Source organism: Onychostruthus taczanowskii, unplaced genomic scaffold, assembly GCF_017590055.1.
Source record: "Onychostruthus taczanowskii isolate IOZ18803 unplaced genomic scaffold, ASM1759005v1 scaffold52, whole genome shotgun sequence".
Taxonomy (NCBI): Eukaryota; Metazoa; Chordata; class Aves; order Passeriformes; family Passeridae; genus Onychostruthus; species Onychostruthus taczanowskii.
Genome location: NW_024502791.1, coordinates 1,254,441 through 1,277,145, shown reverse-complemented (window position 1 = coordinate 1,277,145; position 22,705 = coordinate 1,254,441). Strand labels below are relative to the sequence as shown.

General features: G+C 36.2%; 1 protein-coding gene across 1 annotated transcript in view; it reads right to left on the bottom strand.

Annotated features, from left to right (window-relative positions):
* Positions 1–5,901: 5,901 nt before the first annotated feature.
* Positions 5,902–22,705, bottom strand: part of BNC2 (basonuclin 2) — a 324,625-nt gene continuing 307,821 nt past the window's right edge. The window contains exon 6 of the mRNA XM_041416559.1: positions 5,902–6,741. Within this exon, the coding sequence (XP_041272493.1) occupies positions 6,081–6,741 (661 nt within the window). The 3' untranslated portion in view covers positions 5,902–6,080. The remainder of the gene's footprint in view (positions 6,742–22,705) is intronic.

The window sequence follows — 22,705 nt, the reverse complement described above, 5'->3', positions numbered from 1 at the left end:
TATACCTTGATCAAAAAATCAAAGCTGTCATTCAATATCATGACTTGAACAGAGAAAACAAGCCACACAAGACTGGTTAACTACAGACTCGAGATAATACTACTTATGTAAAATAGTTGCTACTTCACTCTGTTACAGCCATTTTAAAGGCAGTGACAATGCTGCAGTGTTGGCAGGAAGAGACAGAAACCATGAGACTGGAACAGACATGTATTTGGGCAAACATGTGGGTGAAAGGTTCAGTCCATCATATGATGTTACTCTGTTCCTGAATCAGAAATGGGCATGAAAAAGAGTTCCTTTTATGTCCCTACAGAACAGGAGAGAAAAGTTCAACTCATCATGTGGCAACAGCAGGATATGCTGATGCTTATCTAGCAAAGTAGCCCTACAGTCACTGTTTTGTTGAGTTACTATAGCAGCAAAGTCTTTTCCTTATGTCACTACATAAGAAAAAAAAAAACAAAACTAAGAAGGAACTGAAATATACCAGCTGCCATCTTGTGTCTGCCACTCACCTTTTCCCCACAGAGAACTCCTGCTGCCTCCTTGCCCCTAGTACAGACACCTTTGCTTCTCTTTTCAAATAAAAAGAATAATTCCGTTAACCCAGAGAAAAGTGACAAAAACATTTTGGGGACTGAAGAAGTAACAGTTCTGTTCATGTATGTGGCAAAAAAACTTAGAGGAGCATGTGTCCACTCCCTGACCACACACATTCCCTTCCTTATAATTTACTCTGCCACCGATGTTGCTGTGAAAATGTCCTGCATAATTTGAGTACAAATACATTTCTAAAAATATGTCCTATTTTCTGACAGCAGCTGACATCCTTAATGACCACCATGTGAAAAATGGGTCCACATCAAGCATTTTGATTACAAAATATCATACACATTGAAGGAGAAATTTTTGGAAATAAATCCCTGGTCTTGAAAATGCTTCCTATCTCTGGAACAGATCAGACCTTGAATTATCATATTTGTGAGCTTTCATGATACCCACACAGCTCTTTGTCTTGTTGCTTTTACATTCCTACCCCATATATTTAGCTATGTTAGATCCTCAACTGGGTTGAAAAGGCGAAAACTCAGGGAAACCTCAAGTGCATCCTGGGAGCCCCACTTCCTATTAATTGTACTAGACCAAATCAACTGAGGTACTGACCACTGCTGGCAGCTACTTCATAGAACCTGGCTCTACTAATTTTTCCTAAACAGTTCCTTTTTTGGGGGATGGAATGGGAAACATATAGGTGATGGAAAATGTAAAAACTTGTGGAACAGGCAGAAAAAGTGCACTTCCAGTTCCACAACAGGAGGACTGGACACATGGGAGAAGGGAGACAGAGAAGGAAGGCAGATGGAAAGGGAAGAAGGAAGGAAGGAAGGAAGGAAGGAAGGAAGGAAGGAAGGAAGGAAGGAAGATATACTGAAGTTTACCCATGGCAAACACATTACAGAATTTCTTCTGTGTAAAATATCTACAGATCCCTAGGAAACATACAAATTTTATGAGCTCAGACATGAAAAGCTTTTGAGAGATTTTTAAGAGCAGTGTCCATGTGCTATAAAGGTTTTTAATCTATACCTTTCACATTTTGTCAAATTGAGTTGTGACTCGGTGACAGTGCTTACACCATGTGTGCATGTCTACAGTGTCACCACAGCATCAGCTACAATTTAAAAGGCAAGGTTAAAATCTCAGGAATAACAAAATGTTCCTGATTGAGATATAGCTCAGAAACACTGACTAAATATTTAAGGTGTGCAAAAATATTTATGAGTTAAATTAGCTCTTTACTAATACCAGCTAATTGGTCCTCACAGGGGCACACTTATGGGCAAAATCATATTAGTATTAGTGATAGCCTAACAGACAGAAACATAAGTAGGTAAGTACGATATGTGTGAGGCTAAAAAGTTAGAAAGGGCTACCAGTGCTGTTAAAACTCATGGTTTCCATTCTTGTGCTTTGACTGTGCTGTTTTCCTTCCAAATTTTCATACAGTTTTTCAAAAGATACCTAGTGATTAACCATTAACATATGCTTTCCTGACACACCATACCCCACAACCCTCACAATGAAAATAAAAATCCTAAACAACCTCCAGACAAATAGTTCTGTTTCTAAAGGAGGTTCAATACAGTTATTTTCTAATTGCAGACAAAGTTTTTTGATATTTACAGAAAAATACAACTATCTTGAATAAAACAGTGAAACAATATGGAAAGAGTGACCACAATAACTACAGGAACCAAAAAAGAAGGAACAAACTCCATGTAAAGGGAAGAGGATCTGCCTCAAAGCTGGTCAAGTTATTGTAAAATGGTTTAGACTGACAGGTTTGGAAACTGAAGGAATAGCCACAGATTTGTGATAACATAAACAACTGCACAGTACTTATCATGTCATCACACCATTACAGGCCATGTTCTGTGCTGAAGAGATGAGATGTTTGGTCATTATTACTGCACTCTGGGTCTCTGCTGAGATCACTCAGAAATGCTGCTTTCAGTAAAACCAAGTTGCTATGCCAGAGCCCCTTTATGAATTTTTCAGGTAATGTCAGATGATATAAATTCCACCACAAGAACAATTCTTATAAATACAGATTCTCATAGAGATGCATGCTAGGTTGAAAGGAGGGAAATGCCATTCAATTCAAAGTAAATGCAAGTGTCCTTCTAAAAAAAACTGTTCTGACATTAGTATCACTAACACTGAAGAAACTACTTTTCCTAGATTTGCCTAAAAATAACAGTAAATAGTGTTCTGTCCACAAGACAGGGATGATATTGTCTACATAGCTTAAGCAAAATCTGAATGAAATTAAAAACAGGACTTGTGAGCTCCTAACAGTTTTTGGAGGCTTGTCTTTTTTTTCCTTACTTTTTAGTATGTGCTGTTAAATTTTCTGTAATAAACAGATTTTTTTTTTCTTCTATGTTAATAATCTGCTGAATTTATCTACAGGTGATGTGTAAATTTTCAAATAAGCTTACCAAACCCATTTGACCTCTAACAGAACCATAGTGAAATAAGAATGCTGAAAATTGATTCATTCAGTGAGGAATTCTTTATATACCTCAAATGCGTTTTTCATTAAAAAATTATATTTATTTTACTGTGCATACTACAAAAGAGTGGGGTTTTTTTTCCCCTGTATATATAATTCCACTTGAGTTCTTTTATTTCTTAGACTTTCTGTATTACTTATTCCTATTAGCCTGGGAGGAGAGAGTGCAGTACAGGTAACACTACAAAGGTTCATGTGTTTTGGGAAAATGCTCCCTTACTGTTCTAATTTCCCTTTTTCACAAACACACTGAGCTTGCACAACATAAAACAAAACAAAGCAGATCACTCAATTTAACAAGGCAAAGTAATTGAGATTTTGAAGAAAATAAAATAGATGAAAGAAAAATGTCAGTGAAACAGCTTAATTTTTTTTTCTATAAAGTTTCTTTTTGAAAACCAGAAGGTAATTTTTTCTTACAATTTCTGTGGAATTCACAAATGTTTTCAGGGCTTCATGAGTGCACAAAAAAAAAAAAAGTTCAGAGGCTTGTAACTCATAGGAACATAGTGAGAATTCATTTAGAAATTATTTTCTTTTATTTTCTACAAATGAAAATACTGATTTATTAGATATTGATTCCTACTTTTGGAAACAAAAATACTGAAATGCATTAAAAGTACTAAAAAAGAGGAAATCTATATTAAGAATTTCCTCTAGAAAATGTAGTAAGAGTTAAGTATTCAAGTGGACCTAAAAAGTAAGAATAATCAAAATGCACAGCAAAACAATACAGCGACAAGCTGAAACAATGGAGCATTTCTGACTCTTTGCTAAGAATAATGTTCTGGGTCAGTAAATACAGAAAAGGAACACATTCTCACTGAAGGAATATTTTATTGTATGCTGAAATATCCCTTAGGGGTTGCTTTGTTTGTTTCTTTTTGATTTTGTTACTTTTATTCGTTTTGTAAAGAAAAGAGTCTACAACACACATCCTAATGGCTTTGGCTGTAGATTGAGTTTAAGTAAATACCATCTCTCTGCCAGTATGTTGTGGTAACTAAGGCTGCCAGTGTGGTTTACCAGCTCAAGCAACATGTGTAAACATCGGAAACAAAAAACTTCGGAGGGCAGCCTCCTTTCTCTCTGCCTTTCTCAGCTGCTTGCTCCTTCTCTGTCTCCTGGCTGGGCTCGCTCTCTTGCTCACTATATTTCTTGGACTTTTGTTATTTTCTGACAAATCATGCGAGTGAAACACAAAACATTAACACAACTAGACATCCTTTTTTTCTGTCTTCTAATTTTATCCAAAGGGAAAGTTACCCAATAAAAAGTCCAGCATATATTTTCAGAGCTACTAAGTGCTTCTGCCAATAATTTCTTTTGATTTTTTCTATAAAACATGCCTTAATCATACTACAGCACTTTCCATTGCAAAAAAGACAACTTTACAGAACAACATAGTTAACATTTTTTCCCTGTTCGTTTTGATTTTTTTTTAAACACCACAAAAATCCAGGCTATAATAAGAAGCACACAAAATTATATTCATCTTTGTTCTGTGACAAGTAGTATCAGCATTTGTATCCCCAAATATTATGCATGTTTGACAAAAAAATTTTCTACTGGTTCACATGACAAAATTCTGGGGCTTTTTTTCACTTTTATGCAATGTAGTATATAAAGAATAAGGATGCACTATTGTTTCTAGTAATAATTGGCACTTGGAAAAAGCACCAAGAATTATGTATTTCACTTTACCCCTGTTCCCTCCCCAGTATTTTTCTGTGTGTAGTCCAAAAACTACAACTGTGGTTATGGTGAATAACTACATTTTCTTTTTTCAAAATGTGTGCAAAGTTGGCACTTTTGTATTAACACTAAACACTAATACTCTTTGTTTGGCATTCATGCCCTCATACTGACCAGATCACTTTTATCTAAGTGTATTTTTTTTAAAGACACTTACTGAAAATATGGCAATAGTTTAAGAAAAAAAAAAGCATGGATATTATTACACATCCCCTTGTAGTGTACGAAAAAGTGCATGACTGGATTTATGTAATAGTACAAGACAAAAAAACTGTATCAAATCAGGTACTGTAAAGCATGCCAGCACCTCTGTATTACTTATATCTAGCAGGTAGTTAAAACAAGACCGTGGTTCTTTTAAAAATGTGCATTAAAGCTAACATAAATGAGTAAAACTAGGCAGCAAACTATTTTTCCTGCTTATCTAACAGCTGAATGTAACTGTAAAAATTAAGCAAAAAAATTAGAGTTAAACCACCATCAATACAATTGTTTTACATCATAGGCCTGTCAAGGCTCAATATATATATACAAGTGTAACAGCCATGCTTAGTAGAACGTTATCCCCAATGCTTAGAAGACACAAAGACAACTAAGTAGATTGTTTTTTCTTTCTCTTTTTGTTTGTTTGCAATTTTTTTTTGTATTTTTGGGGGGATTTTTTGTGTGTTTTTTTTTGTGTTCTTTTTTTTTGTTATTTTGTTTTGTTTTGGGTTTGGTTTTGTTGGTTTTTTTTGTTTGGTTTTTTTGTTTGTTTGTTTGTTTTGTTTTGTTTTGTTTTGTTTTTTTTTGTTCTTTTTTGTTTTTTTTTTCAGGCAAAAGTTATGGGAAGAACAAACTGGCTCTTTGGAGATAACCAAGAACATTCTAACAGAACTAGGGACAACTGCAGTTTTTCTATTTGTTTTATGCTTGTTTGTGTTTTTTGTTGTTTTTTTTTTTTTGGTTTTTTTTTTTTTTTTTAGGAAGGGTCTCTTCCCCCAAATTAAAGGTCCTACATTTTTGTTTCTATTAAAAAAAAATAATAAAAAAGAAAAAAACCCCAACAACCAAGAAAGGGGAAAAGCACCTGGTGTTTTTTTCTTTTGTTAAAAAAGAAAAGAAAAAATTATATATATATATATATGTATATTTGTGTGTGTATATATATACATATATATATATATATAAAGGGAGACTATATACGGCAGTTCAGATGTAGTGGGCCCTCTCTGAGAGCTGGCATTATGCTGTGTCCATCCTTGACCTAATCTACTGAAGTGAAAGGAATGTTTTTATGCAGATTGGGGTTCTGGCTGTGCCGGTTTCGGCTACGGACAGAGGAGAACATCATGTTGCACCCAGGGACTTTGCACTTGTGCATTTCTCGCAAGTGCACTGTTTTGTAGTGCACTCTGAGGGTTCCCTTGTTGCTGTACATTTTGTGGCAAATGTTACACATTATCCCACCGTTGCTCACCGAAACACTGTTGAACATGAGGGATCCTGAGACATCGGTGCCCATACCTACAGCTAAGGCAGGGGCATCTGCTTTGTGGGCAGATTCCCCGCTGTCACTTGCCCCATCGACGTCATCCAGGAGAATACCCTCATCGCTTCCTGCATCAGATTCTCTTGAGGAATGGATACTGCTGCTGGACTGGATACTGGAGGTGGTGCTCAGGTCTAGTACCATATAGTCTTCTGCCATGCCCCTGCCGTACCCATTCATATGGGAATCCTCAGTGCCAGCAGGCGAGGAGGTGTCTTCCCTTATGTCAAGCCCCATCTGATGCTGAGCGCCATATATCTTCACCAAAAATTCATCGCGGAGGTCCTTACTAAGAGAAGGCTGTGAAGTGTCCAAGCCCATGTCATCCAGTTCTTTGGTCAACAGTTTACGGTGCAGGTTTATGTTAGCACTGTGTCTGGGAAAGGAAGAGGGAAGGGAGAAAAGGAAAAATGTACAGTGTTTTTGATTAAACATACATTCAACAAGCACCAAATCCACATTATGATTTATTGATAATTTCTCATAAAAATATCCTTTATCGATGTTGCTTTGAAATTTCAGTCTTTCTATAAGTGGACAAAACTAAACAAAACAATCAAATTTCCCCATTAGTGTTTTTCGTGTCAGCTGCTGCACCTCAACATTAGTCTCCAACAGCAGCTACAGCCCTTTTATTTGAAATTTAAAAAATAATAAATTGTACTAGCAGAAAATACAAAATGCTCTTCTTCATTCTTGAATCCCTGCTGACTTTCTTTCTCTTCAAGAGGCAAAAATATTAATATATGGAATATATTAATGTGTGTCTAGCTATGTTTTACTCTGGATCCATGTCTTTAGATAATTATTCATACATATACATACATAAAAAGATGTTTATATTTAATATATATGTACTCGCACAACTCTGTAAGTGAAATATTGGAGGAGAGTAAAATAAAGGTAACTGAATAAGGCATTGTCAGAGGTCCTGATTCTGGTAATTTAATTCTCTTGCAAAGAGATTCAGAATCAGGCCAAACCAAGATGAAGAAGACTTGAAGGGTTTAAGAGAACAAGTCTTTGAAATTTACATGTAAGTTTCTGAAGATCTTAGCCAAAGTTAGTGGTTTCATCCTTCTAAGTTGTCACTGCCACTCCAACCTGTCCTTTTCCCTGTACTGTCTGCATGCAGTGCTGATTGACTCAAGCAGTGTAATGTCCAGTAAAAAAAACCTGTTAATGGCAGTGAGAATTTTGCCCCAAATCAATCAAAAAACTTAAGCATGGTTTGGTTTAGGTATTTGCTGAAGTTACTGCAGATATTCAAGACAATGGAAAACTGTTAGTGATGGAGGTGGATTTTAAACCAGATCCCAAGAGCTGCAAATTAAAAGACTTTCAAGTGTTCGACAGGATCTGGGCCTTTGATCTCAAGAAATAAAACTCTATGTTTGCAAACAAGGTAAGCCTTTGGGTTAGTAAATGTGTAAAATAGCCTATTATCTGAAACTGCATTCTACTCTCCACTTTTGGCATTGGCTTTATTCATCCACTGCAGTAGAACCTCACTGATTTGCAGTAGTGTCAGGAAACCCTCTTTGAAAAACTGCATTTTCTGAATTAATGATGCAACCAACAAACATGACGGACATCAAAGACCTCTGAACACAGAACATGCTCATTTTGCTGAAGTGCTTAAGAGTAAGAAATCAGTGTAAAGTTTTCAGTAATAGAAAACTTTAGGGTTCACTTTTCAGAGTGTGCAGCATTGCTGAGGAAATGACAAATATTTATTCAGTTTCTTTGGAGGGTGACTTGAATTTTGAGTCAGCAAAAAAAGAATTAGCGAAGTTCTACTGCATAACATTCTTTGCAAGCTAAGGACCCAAACCCGCAATTTACAACATGCAGACTCACCAGTCTGTCTGCCCATTATAAATTGCAGATCAGAGCCCAAATGTAGGAGGGAAAAGAAGAGGGGGGAGTGGGGAGCAGGAGGAGGGTGGGGAAAGAGAGAGAGAAAGAAAGAATTTTAACACAGGAATAGCTTAATTTGCAAAAAGCACTAGGTACAAAATTGGCAAGGGAAGACATAACAATGATCAAATATTTTACAGACATTCAGGTCCTTCATTAACAAAAAAGGGAGAAGAGAAACAATAGCTATTAGCAATATTTCCTTTCTGGAAGCTTTTATTTTAAGATACCCTTTGAAACATACCTCTCAACTAACTGAAGTCCCAAACAGGGTACAGCAATACAATGCAAATAAATAAAACAAATGCAAATGTAGGAAGATTAAATTGACGTGGAGTAAATTTCTGTAATTTTTTAACACTTATTTTGTGATTCATTTATCTGCTGCACATAACTTAAGGAAATAAACAAACAGCAACAGAACTAATTTGTCTCATTCACCTGCAAATGCAGGTAACTGTTCTCTGACATAAAACTGTTACTGAAATATAGTTTAATTGAACTGTGTGTGCTTGGGATGCAATTATTCCAGTAAGGGGGTGGTCTAGAACAGAGGATTTTTCTCCTAATGAAAGACAGTTGAGAGGTATGGGCAAGGGCGGAAAAAGTGGAGAGTATTTCTTGCTTTTGTCCCACATGGGAAATACTCTTTTCACACAAGCAAATATAGCACCATTGCTTTTTTGAGGCATGGAAGTGTAATTATGCATATCCCCACACTGCACTTAGGAAGGCTGAGCTTACCTTGTGATAAGATCAGCTTTCTAATCTTTTGCTAAATTGAGATCACAAAAGAGAGAGAGAGGAGAGGAGAAAAGAGAAAGAAAGGGGAAGGGGGAGGAGAGAGAGAGAGAGAGAGAACAAATTCACATTCCAATCCAGACATATCTGGTTAAAAAAAAAAATTCTGAAAAATCTGAAACCAATAAAACACAGACTTTAAAAAAAAGTCTTGATTATGAACCTGGTTTTTGTCAGCGGTAATATCACTTATACTGTTGTCCTGATGGATACTGACTCAATCACACAATACAGAAAACATAAAGCAAATTAATCAAAGCATATTCACACCATACCCATTATTATCCACAAATGAGTTCTGAACAGATGCATCCAATGCACATACATGAATGATAAACAGGAGTCCTGATAGTCCCTTGCCTTCCTGGTTTCAGATGGAATATAGCTCCACGTTAAGTTGCTAAGTGCAGTACAGGAAACGCTTACTGTGAAGGCCTGTCCACACCGGCCAGAGTTATTAAATGACCGTAAAAGCACATTTGTGCTTATCATCATAAGGCTAACTGCAAACTATTCATAAAGTACTCATGTGTGTACTTGTAATTTCTCCTCTCCCCTCTTCACTCCTGTGTAATGGGAATTTGTTTCAGCATACAAGCTAGTTAGGATAACTGTAACTGTAGCTTCCATGCATTTGTGTCTATTATTTCCTTGGTTTTCTGCTGAGAAAAACAAAAGCCAGGCATGCAGTGAAAAAAACTCCAGCATTCACTAAATGAAGAGATAAGAATAAACTGCCATGTTAAAGAGGGGGCACCAAGCCCCAGATAGACAAAGGCCATTCTGAGAAAGACCAGTGTAAGGATGCAAACACTGCTGATGCTCTGATAAGAAGAGATGCCTCCCTTATTAAATTCTCACTTACAGCAGTAACAATCAGTAATCTAGTTAAAGTATGTACCAGCCCATAATATCTGTCAGGCAAATGATGTGCAGAAATGTGCGGACCAGTTCTGGCACCCTGCTCAGTAGTGTCCCTTTTCCGCTGTCAGCAGTACTGTTGGATTCTCCTAATATAATTACATTGACTTTTATTCAATTAAGTGCCATTCCTAGCCTTAAAAAGAAGCTACTTTATCAATTGATTCAGGTGTAATGCAATAATAAAGATGAACTCATGGCAGTGCATTAGCTCTGCTGTTCATAACTTCTGAACATAGGTTCATTCATAGCAGTCGATTTCCATTATGCAACCACAGTTCAAAAGAATTGATTCTTTTACATTCATTTCTTAATCTATTTTACTTGTGCTTAATACTGTCCCTAAATATCATATGTGAAAACATTCTAGTGGAGCAAGAGGTATGAGTTGTAAAAAAAATTCATTTATTTAGATACTAAAGTTTTGAAATCTTCCTAAAAACCCCAAAGTTTCAGACCCCCTTTTGCATACTGAACAGAGATTTTCCATCCTAATCCAACCCTTTCTCTTCTGCTTTGTCACTCCCAAACCCTAGGAGCCCTCAGCCAGTGCTAACCACCTGTCATCTTGTTCATCTGCTCCTCCCCATGACACCTAAAGTTTCTGCTTCAGCTATTCTGTTCCCTGATGTGATTTACAAAGCTCCTTACAACTTCCTCCTCTGCTCCCAGGTATGTGTAAACAATGGTCCCAGAGTAAGCTGAGGCACAGCTTGGGCAGAGTGATTTGTGCCAATGTATGAACACTGCCATCAAACAGACAGAAAATCTTGAAGCAAAATATGCCAAAACCTGCTGAACTTCAGCTTGCCATGGCTTCATTACTTCTCATACCTCAGCTAGCTAATTTAAGGCCATCTCTGGTGTCATTTGCAACACCACAACTGCTGCTGTATCTATAGGGAAAAGAACTTAAAGAACATAAATGATTGGGAGAAATGAATATATGTGTATGAAACAAAATATTTGACCTAATTAAATCCTTTGAAAGCCTCTGGACTTCCTAGATTGCTCATTTGTATATAAACTACTAGAACGGCATTTGATCCTCACAGTGGAAATGTTGTGTAAAGACAACTGGTGGTGATTGAAGTCTTCCGGACAGAAATATGCAGTCAAGTGAGTTTAACTAAAGGCATATCTCACTGTACTTCAGTTACTACACCTATCAGTTCCTAGGCAACAAGGGATGGTGAAGGGGGTTTGCTCTGAAAATACTATCTGGGGCAAAGAATAGGTCTGTACTATATGTCAGATACCCATAAAAATGAGGAGGGTATTTTCCCCCTCGTTTTGAAATGTACATTTTGAAATGTAGCTTGTTGTGGCAAGGAAGTTTGAGCAAATTCTAGGACCCAGAATATCTGATTTTTTGACATAAATACCACTCTTTTCAAGTTACTGTTAATTAATTACTTATATGGAAGGCAAAAGTGTGTGCAAAGCTCTCACTAGAGTGTATTTGGCCAAAAAATAGAGCAGGTCTGCTGTGAGGAAGATAATGATAATGATGATACGTATAAGATCTGTGGTTGTGGTGAAATGTCAACCTCTGAGTTCACCACTGACTTTTCAGACAGGAGTTTCAGTAGCAGTGCAATGCAGAACCCTATAACAGTTACAGAAGCTCCCTGTCTCTGGGCATTATCCCACTGGCAGTAGTATTTTCCTTCTCTTGCAAAGTCTATGGAAGCATGAATCCTATGGATGACTCAAGGCCAAATTTGGATGCAACCATAGCTGAAGTCCTATCTGCACCAGGGCAAACCTCATCTCTGATGCACAGAGCAGAGACAGAGAATTCAGATTAAAAGAGTGCTGTATATTTAGATGTGAGCATTAAAGAGGGCACAAAACCAACTGCATGAAAAATTAGGTTGAATGTGTTCACAGTTCAGAACAGGACAGGCTGTTGAAAAATAAGCATATAGTACAATTTTCTCAATTATTTTAGCAAGAGGAAAGTATGATTATACTTAAATATTATGGGATGAGGGAGAAAAAGGGAGTGAGAATGAAAGAGATGCACAGTTGTTAGGGCAGTCAGTTAGGGACTGTGGAAACCCACTTTCCACTGATTAAGTGAGACAGAAAAGCCAAGGCAATTGATGTTAATGTCCTAGCTACTACTTCTTACCTGACTATAAGTGACAAACATCCCTGATAAAGATCTCAGTCAACCGTCAAAGTAAACTGTATTGTTAATCAAAATTCTGAAATTATCTATTTCTACATTTCCAGATGTACCCAGCCACAACCGTTCTTCCTGTTTCCAAGAAAGCCACCATCCCAGTTTCTTACATTTCAGATATTCTGAGGTGACTTTTCTGGTAAACACATGATTTGATAAATTAATACCACATAGTCCTACCATTCTAATACTGAAAAGAAATCACAAACAGAATGTGACAGCAGGAGGCCATCAGTCTTTGGTCAGCTTTGTTTTAAGATCAATAAGTGATCCCAGCATTAAGCAACACTATAAAATTATATTTTGAGACAATGCATGTAAAGGCAGCATAAAATTATTTTCTGTCTGATTATGTTTTTTTCTGAGTACATCTATTTCTTAAAGAAGACAGAAGCTACTATTGGGTTACAAATCCTGAAAACACAAAATCTTCAGCAATCTGAGAAGGTTTTGTTAGAAAATCAAAGGCCAGAACACAATTGGCTGGTGATTTAGGTACAAACTGATGAACCTTTTATTAAAGCTGGATATGGAAGTTACTGCTCTAGTTGTACAGGTCCCATAAAAGATATCCTTCTGCTATACTTAGTTTACAACTAAGATCTATCAATTTGGTTTAAAATATAAACAATTAAATTTTCATCACTCCTGTGAGACTTTTTCTTCAGCTCCGTATTCAGCCTACATTTGTACCTATAATGAAATGTTAAAGGAAAGTTTTCTTTGTTTCTCTTCACCTCAAAGGCAAAAAGAATTAAGACTTTTGGTTTTGTTTTAAATTTTCACACAATTTTAGTTGATAACATAATTTTGTGATATGTTCTCACCTCAGTTTCATGTCCCTTTCCTGCTTGTTTAAGCCTGAAACTCACAGAAAGGCCCAGAATAGGTGAACACTATGGAAAGTAAATCCAGAATTTTATGCTTTCTCAGAATCTTTGCAGACTGAAAGTGCTGAGTTTCATTCAGAAAAATCAAAGAACCAGAAAGTAAGACTCTGGCTAAATATAACAGTGTACATATTTATGAGAAAGATATGGCCTCAATTCTGACATTTCTTCAAGAAAGAAGCAGCAATCACTTCTCCCATTTGCTTACGAAAATCAACAATAAAACAGTTCCTGGAATTTAATTAGTAACAGAAACTGTTAAAGAAATTATCTTCTCACTTATGTTCTAATTTTGCCACTCTATCAGCAGTCTTTGATACAGGGTTTGTTTTATTTTGGGCTTTTTTAATTAAAGAGGAAAAAATATCCATAAATCCAAGCAAAGATGGTAACAATATGAAAGTCTGATCTGACCTAAATTGTAAAATTCACATTTATCTGAACAGCAACAAAGTTTAAGTCTGTACATTAGTGCTTCTATGTATGTATTTGATCATATTTAATTTGCCTCTGAGTGTAATGAGAAAAGTAGATATAGAGGGTAGACTTTAGAAAGAGTCAAAGCAAAAATACTACCTGATAAAACCATGGCATTTCTACATGAAAAAGGTAATAGCACCAGCTCTTGAGGCCTGAAATTGCATAGAATCTGAAAAATATTAACCTTTCATAGGAAGAAAATTCAAAAGGTAAAATACAGTTCAGCACCTATTAAAAAAAAGTAAAAAAAACCCCCAGTGCTTATTAAATACAGGAAATAAAGGACAAGCAAGTTCTTGCAAATTAAAGATGTGGAGCCCAGTCATTTCAATCCCTTTCAATATGAAACAAATCACTCACACTGGTCACGAAGACAGCTCCCTCTACACTCAAATTATTCACTTGAAGATAAGCTCCTATCAAACTCTTTAGGGGTTTAACTAATTTACTGCACAGATACGGCATGTCTGTTGTAATAACAGGTAGGATGTATTGGGGTCGACCATTTATCAGAATTAGACTTCTTTTTTCAATTCACAGTGAATTATGCTGCCTACACTGCTCCTCTTTCTCAGAGCTTCCCATCCCCTTACGGCCCCTAATGTGGCAGGCAAACAAAATTGACAGTCTCATCTTGTCAACAAGGGGTGATTCTCCTGAGAAGCCATTTAACTTTGCAGAGGAAGCAATGTATTAATGTGCCTGTCCCAGGAATGTTAATCATCTTCAAGCTCCCTCTAACTTTGACATGAATAAAATCACCAAATTTGTTTACTAAATGAATTGTAATATGCTAATAAGAGAGCATGACACATATGGTAAAGCCAAACAGATGGTTTGTTTACTCCTCTTTGCAACTTTATAAATGTTGTAACTCTGAAGATGTTAGTGAGAATTATTGGTTTGTTGGCAGTGGCAAACATGCCTTTTGCATACTTAATCCACAGTTAGATTCAGAAAACAATTTATCATCACCATGGAATGCATAAAAAATGTTAATGCAGTGATAGCATTTAGGAAGGCAGGATAGGCAAGACTGACTGTGCAGGCAAATACTCAGGTTAAATATGAAACTGATACTTGATGGCAGTATTTGCTACCAAATAATAAAAAACCCCAATCTGTCAGGCTTGGGACTCTTGAAAGGTCCAATAATTCAGTACATACCTGTTGAGGTGTTTAGTGAAATGGTCCTTATGGTGTGAACAGAATTACACGTTCACAACAGTTGTGTGTGCTCAGAAGCACTGAGGTTATGTTGGACTCTTAATATATTACTATTGTTGTCAATTAAAGATCAAAAGATGTTACAAACAAAAAGCACGACTGGCGTACTTGCCAGAGTTGCTGAGAAATGATCAAAAATGTGTTGCAACACTTCAACCTCTCACTTTACTAGCTGCTTGGAAGCAAAACAGACTCATTACAAAATAGCCAGCACTCTTGTCTAATATCCAGACTGGTTGAGAAAGTTTAGAATAAGAAGATTTATCGGACAGAATATTTTCTAAGTGAACTAACAGTGTCACAATGTTATGTGCACAAGAAGTCATTATACATATGAGAAAGTACTTTGATGGGCATAACAGGTGCTTAGCACTGCTGTCTATCACTCCAAAGCTTTTTCTACAATTTACACAAGCTCTACAGAGAAGTTTAGCTGGTGCAGTGTACTGCAGTCATGCATGAAGTGCTCATATCAATTCTGTTGAAGTATTTGCTACTCCTTGACACAAGGTGTATTTTCCCTTAAGAAATACTGAATTGATGAAGAATACATGCATTAACACTTCTTTTCAAATCTAAATTATCTAAATTTTATATGAACCAAGTTTTACAATCAGAAGTTTTCATCCTTCATTTAATTTTACTGCTACAGCCAAAAGTGACAACTTTGCAAGTCTAGACAAACAGACCCTAAAGTTCAGCATGCCACTCATAAATTTTACTGAACTCTAAGTTTCAGCTTATGAAGAAATAAAGACAAAATTCAGATAGAATTCCTGGTTTTCCCATAGCTCTGATTTCAATCCAAATCTTCTCTCTTAGATGTTGATGCACAGCAGCACATTATCTCATAGTTTGCTTAGGACATTTACAGATTCTTTACTGATTGAACCTCAAGTTCAAAATAATAATAAAACCCGAGGTCCAGGAATAGTTTTGTACAATTTCAGGTGCCACAGCAAATCTGTAAACCATTTATTTTGATCAAGTGCTTTAGTAATTCTCATTCATAATGTTTATTTGTCTAAAAATGCTGGTTTTATTTATATAAAACCAAATATGATGTGGCATTTCAATAGGGTTCCACTATTAGTAATTTTATATTACTAAACAAGGACCCCTATCAGGTCAACATATAGCTGATTATCCTAAAACCTCCTTTCATTGATGCTCCAACTTCTCAGTAATTTCAATCCTCTGAGATTCTTCCATACATGCTATTGTCAGCATTTATTAAATTCTCAACTTTTTACTCATTCATAGGAGAATGTGCAAAGATATCTAAGTTCAGCTTGCTGTCCAAGGATTATTTTGGAAGAAACATTAGCGGCCATCCCAGCCTGGCACTTATATCTCATTTGAAACATCTACTCATTCCTGACCAACAAAGAAAATTTCAATAAAGTACTTTTACTGCTTTAACAGCAGTGAGCTCCTGGGATTGTCAAAGTGTTCAGTCTTTTCCGAGGAGAGAAGGAATCAGCAGCTCAAATATAATTAACCTTCCATTCTCAATGCAAACTGCCACGCACAGGAGCTCTGCAGTCTATTAGTGAAGTTATAACGGCCAACAGGCAGAGGCAAAATTGGTCAAAAAGTTGGCTGCTGCTGTCATATTTTTAGAATTATGATTAATGACACTAATAATGTGGATGATTACTGATACGTGTATCTCCTGCAGTTTATCATATTGCACTGGCTGCCTACGTCCACAATAAACATGATGCTATCATTTACCTCTTTATTGAAGGCAATACTTCTCTTGAAGGAGCATATTCTAATTACTTTGTAATGTTTTATGTCTTAAACATTTTGCAGCTCTGGACCTTGCCAACTGCTTCATGTCTACCATTGATTAATTACAGAATGTTTAATCAAAATTTAGAACCTAATGCAGTCATTTATGAATGCGCTGCAGTGCCAAGATAGTTAGGCTGCCATCCCAAGCTTGGAGAGTGCTGGGTTCAAAATTAAATCCCAGAAATCTGGAAGATGCCAAAGATTTTACCTCGAGTGATTTGAGTTTAAAAATCTCACTTCAGTTGATGAATGACAGGCACCCACTCAAAATGAAAGGTCTTTGCTGTATATGTATGTGTGCTTGCATGTTCCTATAATATTTTTCTTCTTCTTCAAATGTCTTAATTTTTCTCTTCATGCCATTGTTGCTGCAATTGCAGCCCCTTTACAAGCCTTCCTGCAAACACCAGTCAAGAGAGTGTAGTTTTGAAGTGGTTAAATGAGTGAAAAATAATTTGCAGGGACAAATACATATGTTTTTTTTTTAATGTGGATTTTTATGGTACTGTCATACAACCATTCACCGTTGAAGTTAAGTGTTTTTTTAATACCATTACTGAACTGCTGAAATGGATGCTAATATAGCTTGGAGTGCTAATGTCAAATCCTGGTAATAAAAAAGACAGACTGCTGAATGAAATAATTTCAAGTAAAAAATAGAACAAAAGTGCTCTCACTCTCGCTCTACACTTTTATTGAATTGGGACTGACTGAGCCAATTGCTTTAGAAGTCTGTAAAACACAATTACTAGTGAGCTGACTGACCCAGAAGTGCCCCTTCTGTGACAGAACAGACTAAAAAGGCTGCAGAATTAGTGCCGTTCCCCTATCTGGCTATCAGACCTGAGAGACATCCAGTGCAAGATCTGTTATCCTTCCTGCCAGGGCCCCTCCTTATGAAATCTTGGTTCTCAGTCTTGCATAATATACAATATATATATTGTATATATATCTGTGTGCATCTTCATCTTGAAACAAGAGGTCATTTACCATCTGAGAGGGAATCCAAGTTCTCTTTCTATCCATTGTATTTTTATATCCTTATCTAATAACATAATGTATGTCTTCCTTTCAGTACACTCATCCACAGGCACACATATACATTTGGTCTAGTTTTATTTCTGTATATTGTGTGTAAAACACGATAGTACAACCTAAGGTTTACAGGAAGCAAAATTAACTATGTCCCATTTGTATTTTCTATTGTAAGTGGCTGAACTGTAATTACTTTCTTATTCCAGCATAACAAAGGAAAGAAGAGAGGGAGGAAGAGGGAAAGAAAAGGAAAAAAATGTATTGAACTGGAAATGTGAAACACTTTTCCCTAGTTAATAAAATAAGCAATAAAGTTTGTAAAAAAAAAAAATTTTTAAAAAAAAAAAAAAAAAAAAAAAAAAAAAAAAAAAAAAAAAAAATCAGTAACATTGGAAATAACAATCTATAAACCCTATAATTTACATATTGTGTTTTAGACTCTTATAGTTTGACACAGACATACAGCTTGGGACTTACCCCTCTTTATTCAAAAGAAAAAAAAAAAAGAAAACCGAAGTGACAGCAAAAAAAAAAAATCTTATTACAATCCTATTCTTTCCTTCTCTTCCCCTGCTTTCCCCACACAAAACAAACCATTTTACATTTATTCATAATGCAAACAAAGTCCTACAATTCTTTCTCTTTTATGGGAGCATACATTTCTGGCAAATCTAAAACTCTTTCATTTCTCTTCCAGGTCCATTTATATGAAGCTTGAGGGTGCCTCATGGCAAAAATATTAAATTATTTCTTAGACAGATATTTTAAAGCAATGCTATTCAGGGCAAGCTTAAATGTGAAATAGACTCTTAATTAAAACAATAATTTAAAAAATTGTTTTCTTAGCACATGGCAAACTGCTCATTTAAAAGATGTTGTTGCAAAGCAGGAAGCACTACAAAAAGCCTTAGATTTTTTTAAAAAGTAGTGGGCTTAAAACTATTGTCAGGAAATATCCAGTGTTTGCCATTAAAATTTCAACTTGTGATGAGCCATAAGAGGTATCTCACTTGAGATATTCCTATGTTACCTCAGGTCCCAAAAGATCATCTGAGGTACCTCTAAAGGTACCATTAGAGAACGTTTTATGCGTACGTGCTGGACGTGAATGAGTGGTTTCTACTGAGGTACTACAGCATAGTATCACAAATACTGGTACACGATGTGTGGCACTGCTTGCCTGAAGAGAAAAAGGACAACAAACTTCTAGTATTGCTGGTGAGGATTAAGGGGCAGTAAAAAGCTGTGCACAGTGTCTTGCAGTGCACTTCCAGTGCCTACACAGTGGTCACTTCCTTGAAATTGTGGAGCATTTAACTTCCTTTCATAACTCTATGTGTCTTCCTTCAGAATCACCCTGAGATAAGTAGTGAGCAGTATTTTCAGCTTTACCACTAATATTTTCTAAATGAACAATATATTTCTGAAACTATAGACTCTACTTCACAAATTTGCTTTTACTCCCTGTCATATTTGCTAATGACTAGCAGCTTGTATAATCATAAAAAAAAAGTTCCAGATTTAGAGAAGTTGGATTTTGGGTTTCTTTTCCCCAGAGCCCATTAATTGCCAACTATTTTTGAGTAACACCTTTTACCATGATGTATTTCAGTGGAAAACTCTCCTGTCTCACCTGCCTCAGTGGCTAAGATGTATTTTGTCAAAAAGCAATGGAATAGCAATCCAAATTATCTTTGTTTTACTATACTGAACACCTGCTACATAATTCTACTTCAAAATATATTTTGAAATGTCAACCTCTATCTAGATATACTGATACAACTGGCACACTATCATTCAACAAAGCGTTATAGCTATTTTGAGTCATCTACACATGGTAAATTTTCCCTCTTTCAGTTTTGGGGTTTTTTTTTTGTGTGTGTGTGCTTGTTTGTTTGCTTGTTTGTTTTCATTTGTAAGACTTGCCTCACCAATTTTCTTACTCACATTAATTCGTATATGTCCCAACACAGTCACTCAGTTCATGTTCCAATGAATGAAACAGCTCAAATCTAGGGGAAAGAGCAGCATCGTCATTATGGGGAAAAGAAAATGGTCTCAGCTATTAATAATCTTTGGTCAGGGTATAAGATCTGATGAAAAGTTTACTTCTTGAATTGAAAGTTTCTCTTTTCAAACAGACATGCACAACTGACAAATGAATGGATCATGATTGTATGCATGACAGCATTTACCTGCCTGAGTGTGTCTGTCCTTCACTGAAAGCTGTAAATCCAAAGGGCAATAAACACACAGCTATTCTTGACATAAATTTGTTTCCCTCACCCTTCATTATTTCTCCCCAGACTCCTGCACCTGAGAGTGTGCAGTGTCTTGTTCCACCCAGACTTTTGGATGCAGTGTCCTGGTGTTACCTTCTATCTCTAAAGTACAGCTTCCTTTAATGTACCAGAAATCTTACAACCTTCTGCTCTTAAGTACAGAAGAACAACTAGAGGCTTTCCCTGCAGGAACTTATGTGGGTAGATGTTTTATTTAACCCACTTCCAAAAGACTCTAGGGAAGATGGGACATCTTCATAAATGGGGAACAGCTTTACACTTACTCAGTTGAAATGAAAATATTTGTCTCCCACTCTCTGGAAAATCTGTGGTTCTTCCAGTAATTTCTAGGAACCTAAGGGCAACCAGGATATTATGATAGGCCTTCATGTTCCCCGTCCTGTCTTCCCAGATAACCTCATTCACCAAACAGAAGACACACAGAACTTACGCAGGAAACTTGGACAAAACACATTCAACATTTACAGTATTTATCACAATAAATACCAGGCAAAAATATTGCTCAATACCTGTTCTGCTTTTGGCTTGTCAACGTTTTACTTATGCTTCCCACCTATGTTAATCCTGGTGTAGCAGTTTGTTTAAATAAACTTTTTAGGTCACTGAAAATACCTTGGCTCTTTTGCAAGTTCACATAAAAATGAGACTTCTTGAACTGCATAAAAAAATGTATTCTCCCTCTCTAAGTGACATAATTTTGTATACCAAAGCAGAACAAGAAAATGTAGAACAAGAAAACAACAGCAAGTTGTTTTAAAAAACAACCACCACCTCCAATTCAAATCCCAAATAAGTGACTGTATGTAGCTGGAAAAAACTCCCTCCACACCAGAACTGATTCTTCAATATTTGCTCACATAAGTAGACTCATGCTTCAATTTATTTATTTTCTTTTAAATTTAAAAATCTTATTAAAATCTATTTAAACATCTTATGAAGATTTTTTTTTAACATGCATCCTAGCTTTAATTCTGCTTCTTCTGTTCAGATTGGTGACTATGCAATATGACAGTCAGCCTGTGTTCAACATGACTACTCACGGAAGAGGTTAGATCAGTAGATCTGTGTTAGGGATGACACAAAATGTTTCTTTATGATACAGGTTCTCTTGGGTAAGGAAGAGTTATGTGAACATTAGCAATGACACACATCTTAGTGTCTCTGCAAGAGAAAACTTAATGGTTCATTCAATTGTATTGGATATGCAGCTAGTCTCTTTGTGAACTGCATTATGTCCAGAAACAATAGTACAGGTGTAAAATGTGTTTATATTTTTAAAAATGTATCAGATACAATTTTTGTCTCTTGACAAATGGTTCACACCCAATGTCTTAAAACCGGATTTTCTTGTTCTTATTGGAGGAAATTCAAGTGGTATATGACAGCTAATTATATTTGGGGAATGCAGTAATAATTATAATGGACTGATGCAAAGTATTATATTTATTGGAGCTAGAATTGAGTGCATTTATATAAAATAATTCTCTAAAAAGTTATTTGTAGAAGATTCCAAGCCTAGTAGGATGATTAAAAAATGGGTACTGTTGTGTCAAGGAGGTGATAACAGGAGGCAGATAACAGATTTCTCACATCTTCACCTCCCTTGATAATGTTTGCAGTGGCTCATCATAGGTAACTGATGTTAATTTATTCAAGCACACCTGTACAAGGGCCGGAAGTCAGGTAACCAGACAAAAAGTATGTTTCTGCTTTTTCCATACAGCTACCCAGAGGCCCATATCTGCACAAATTTAGTTCTGGAAACATAGCAGGTTTTAATAAACCACCTACAGATGTCTTGCTCCATACAAATCAAGGAGTTTACATTTTTAAATCTGGACTGATTTAACTTGCAATCAAATGGCATGATCACACTTGGCATCAATAGTTGCTTCATATTTATTTATAAGTCACCCTGAGCAGATAATATTTTGTTTTTAAATTTATTCATGGGGCTCAATTACCTTTCCCATCTTGTGGAACACACACACATGCACACACACACACACACACACACGCACATGCATATGCATGCATGCTCAGTTTTTCAGAAAACTTAAACCTAAAAGACAAACCTGAGTAATGAATAGTCCCTACTTAAGTAGCAGACAGACAAAATAAAAAGTTTTCGTTTGTTCCTCTGAATTAAACTGATTCCTCCTGATTAAACTGATTTTAATAGTGTCAGTACTGGGTGAAATGGGGATTTAGCATGCACTAAGTCTAACTGAGAAGATGGCTCTATTTCTCCTAAAAAAAAAAAAAAAAAAAAAAAAGTTTCTCAGCAAGACGTAATGAAGGCCTAAGGTCCACCTGCCACCTGTTTCATCACTGTCTTTGACCACTAAATTCTTTGCTCTTATAGGTGAGAAACCAAAATCAAGCTAACCACTCTAAGTTGCACGTTTTGGACCTTTACTTCTGAATGTGCCCTTCAACTCAGATGAAACTTCGGCATTGCTGTCCCCTTTGGTCAGGAAATAATTCTTATCTCCTCCCATCCCCCTGTCTCATCCACTTTTCAGGATCATTCCGTGAGCAGCTGTACCTCTGTGCTGACTTCAAGGATTAACCACATCCATCTCTTTGTAAGGAAAACTCAGTGTGCGCTGAGATAAAACTCATAGATGAGGCTGGGAAAGAGATCCCAGGGGAACGGACTACTGTGGCCACTGACCCTTTCTTCTCACTTGCAGGAAAGATCTTCTCTGACTCTAGAGAGAATTCAATCCACAAGGACAAATCTTTCCATTCAAGTGGTCAGCTCTCAAG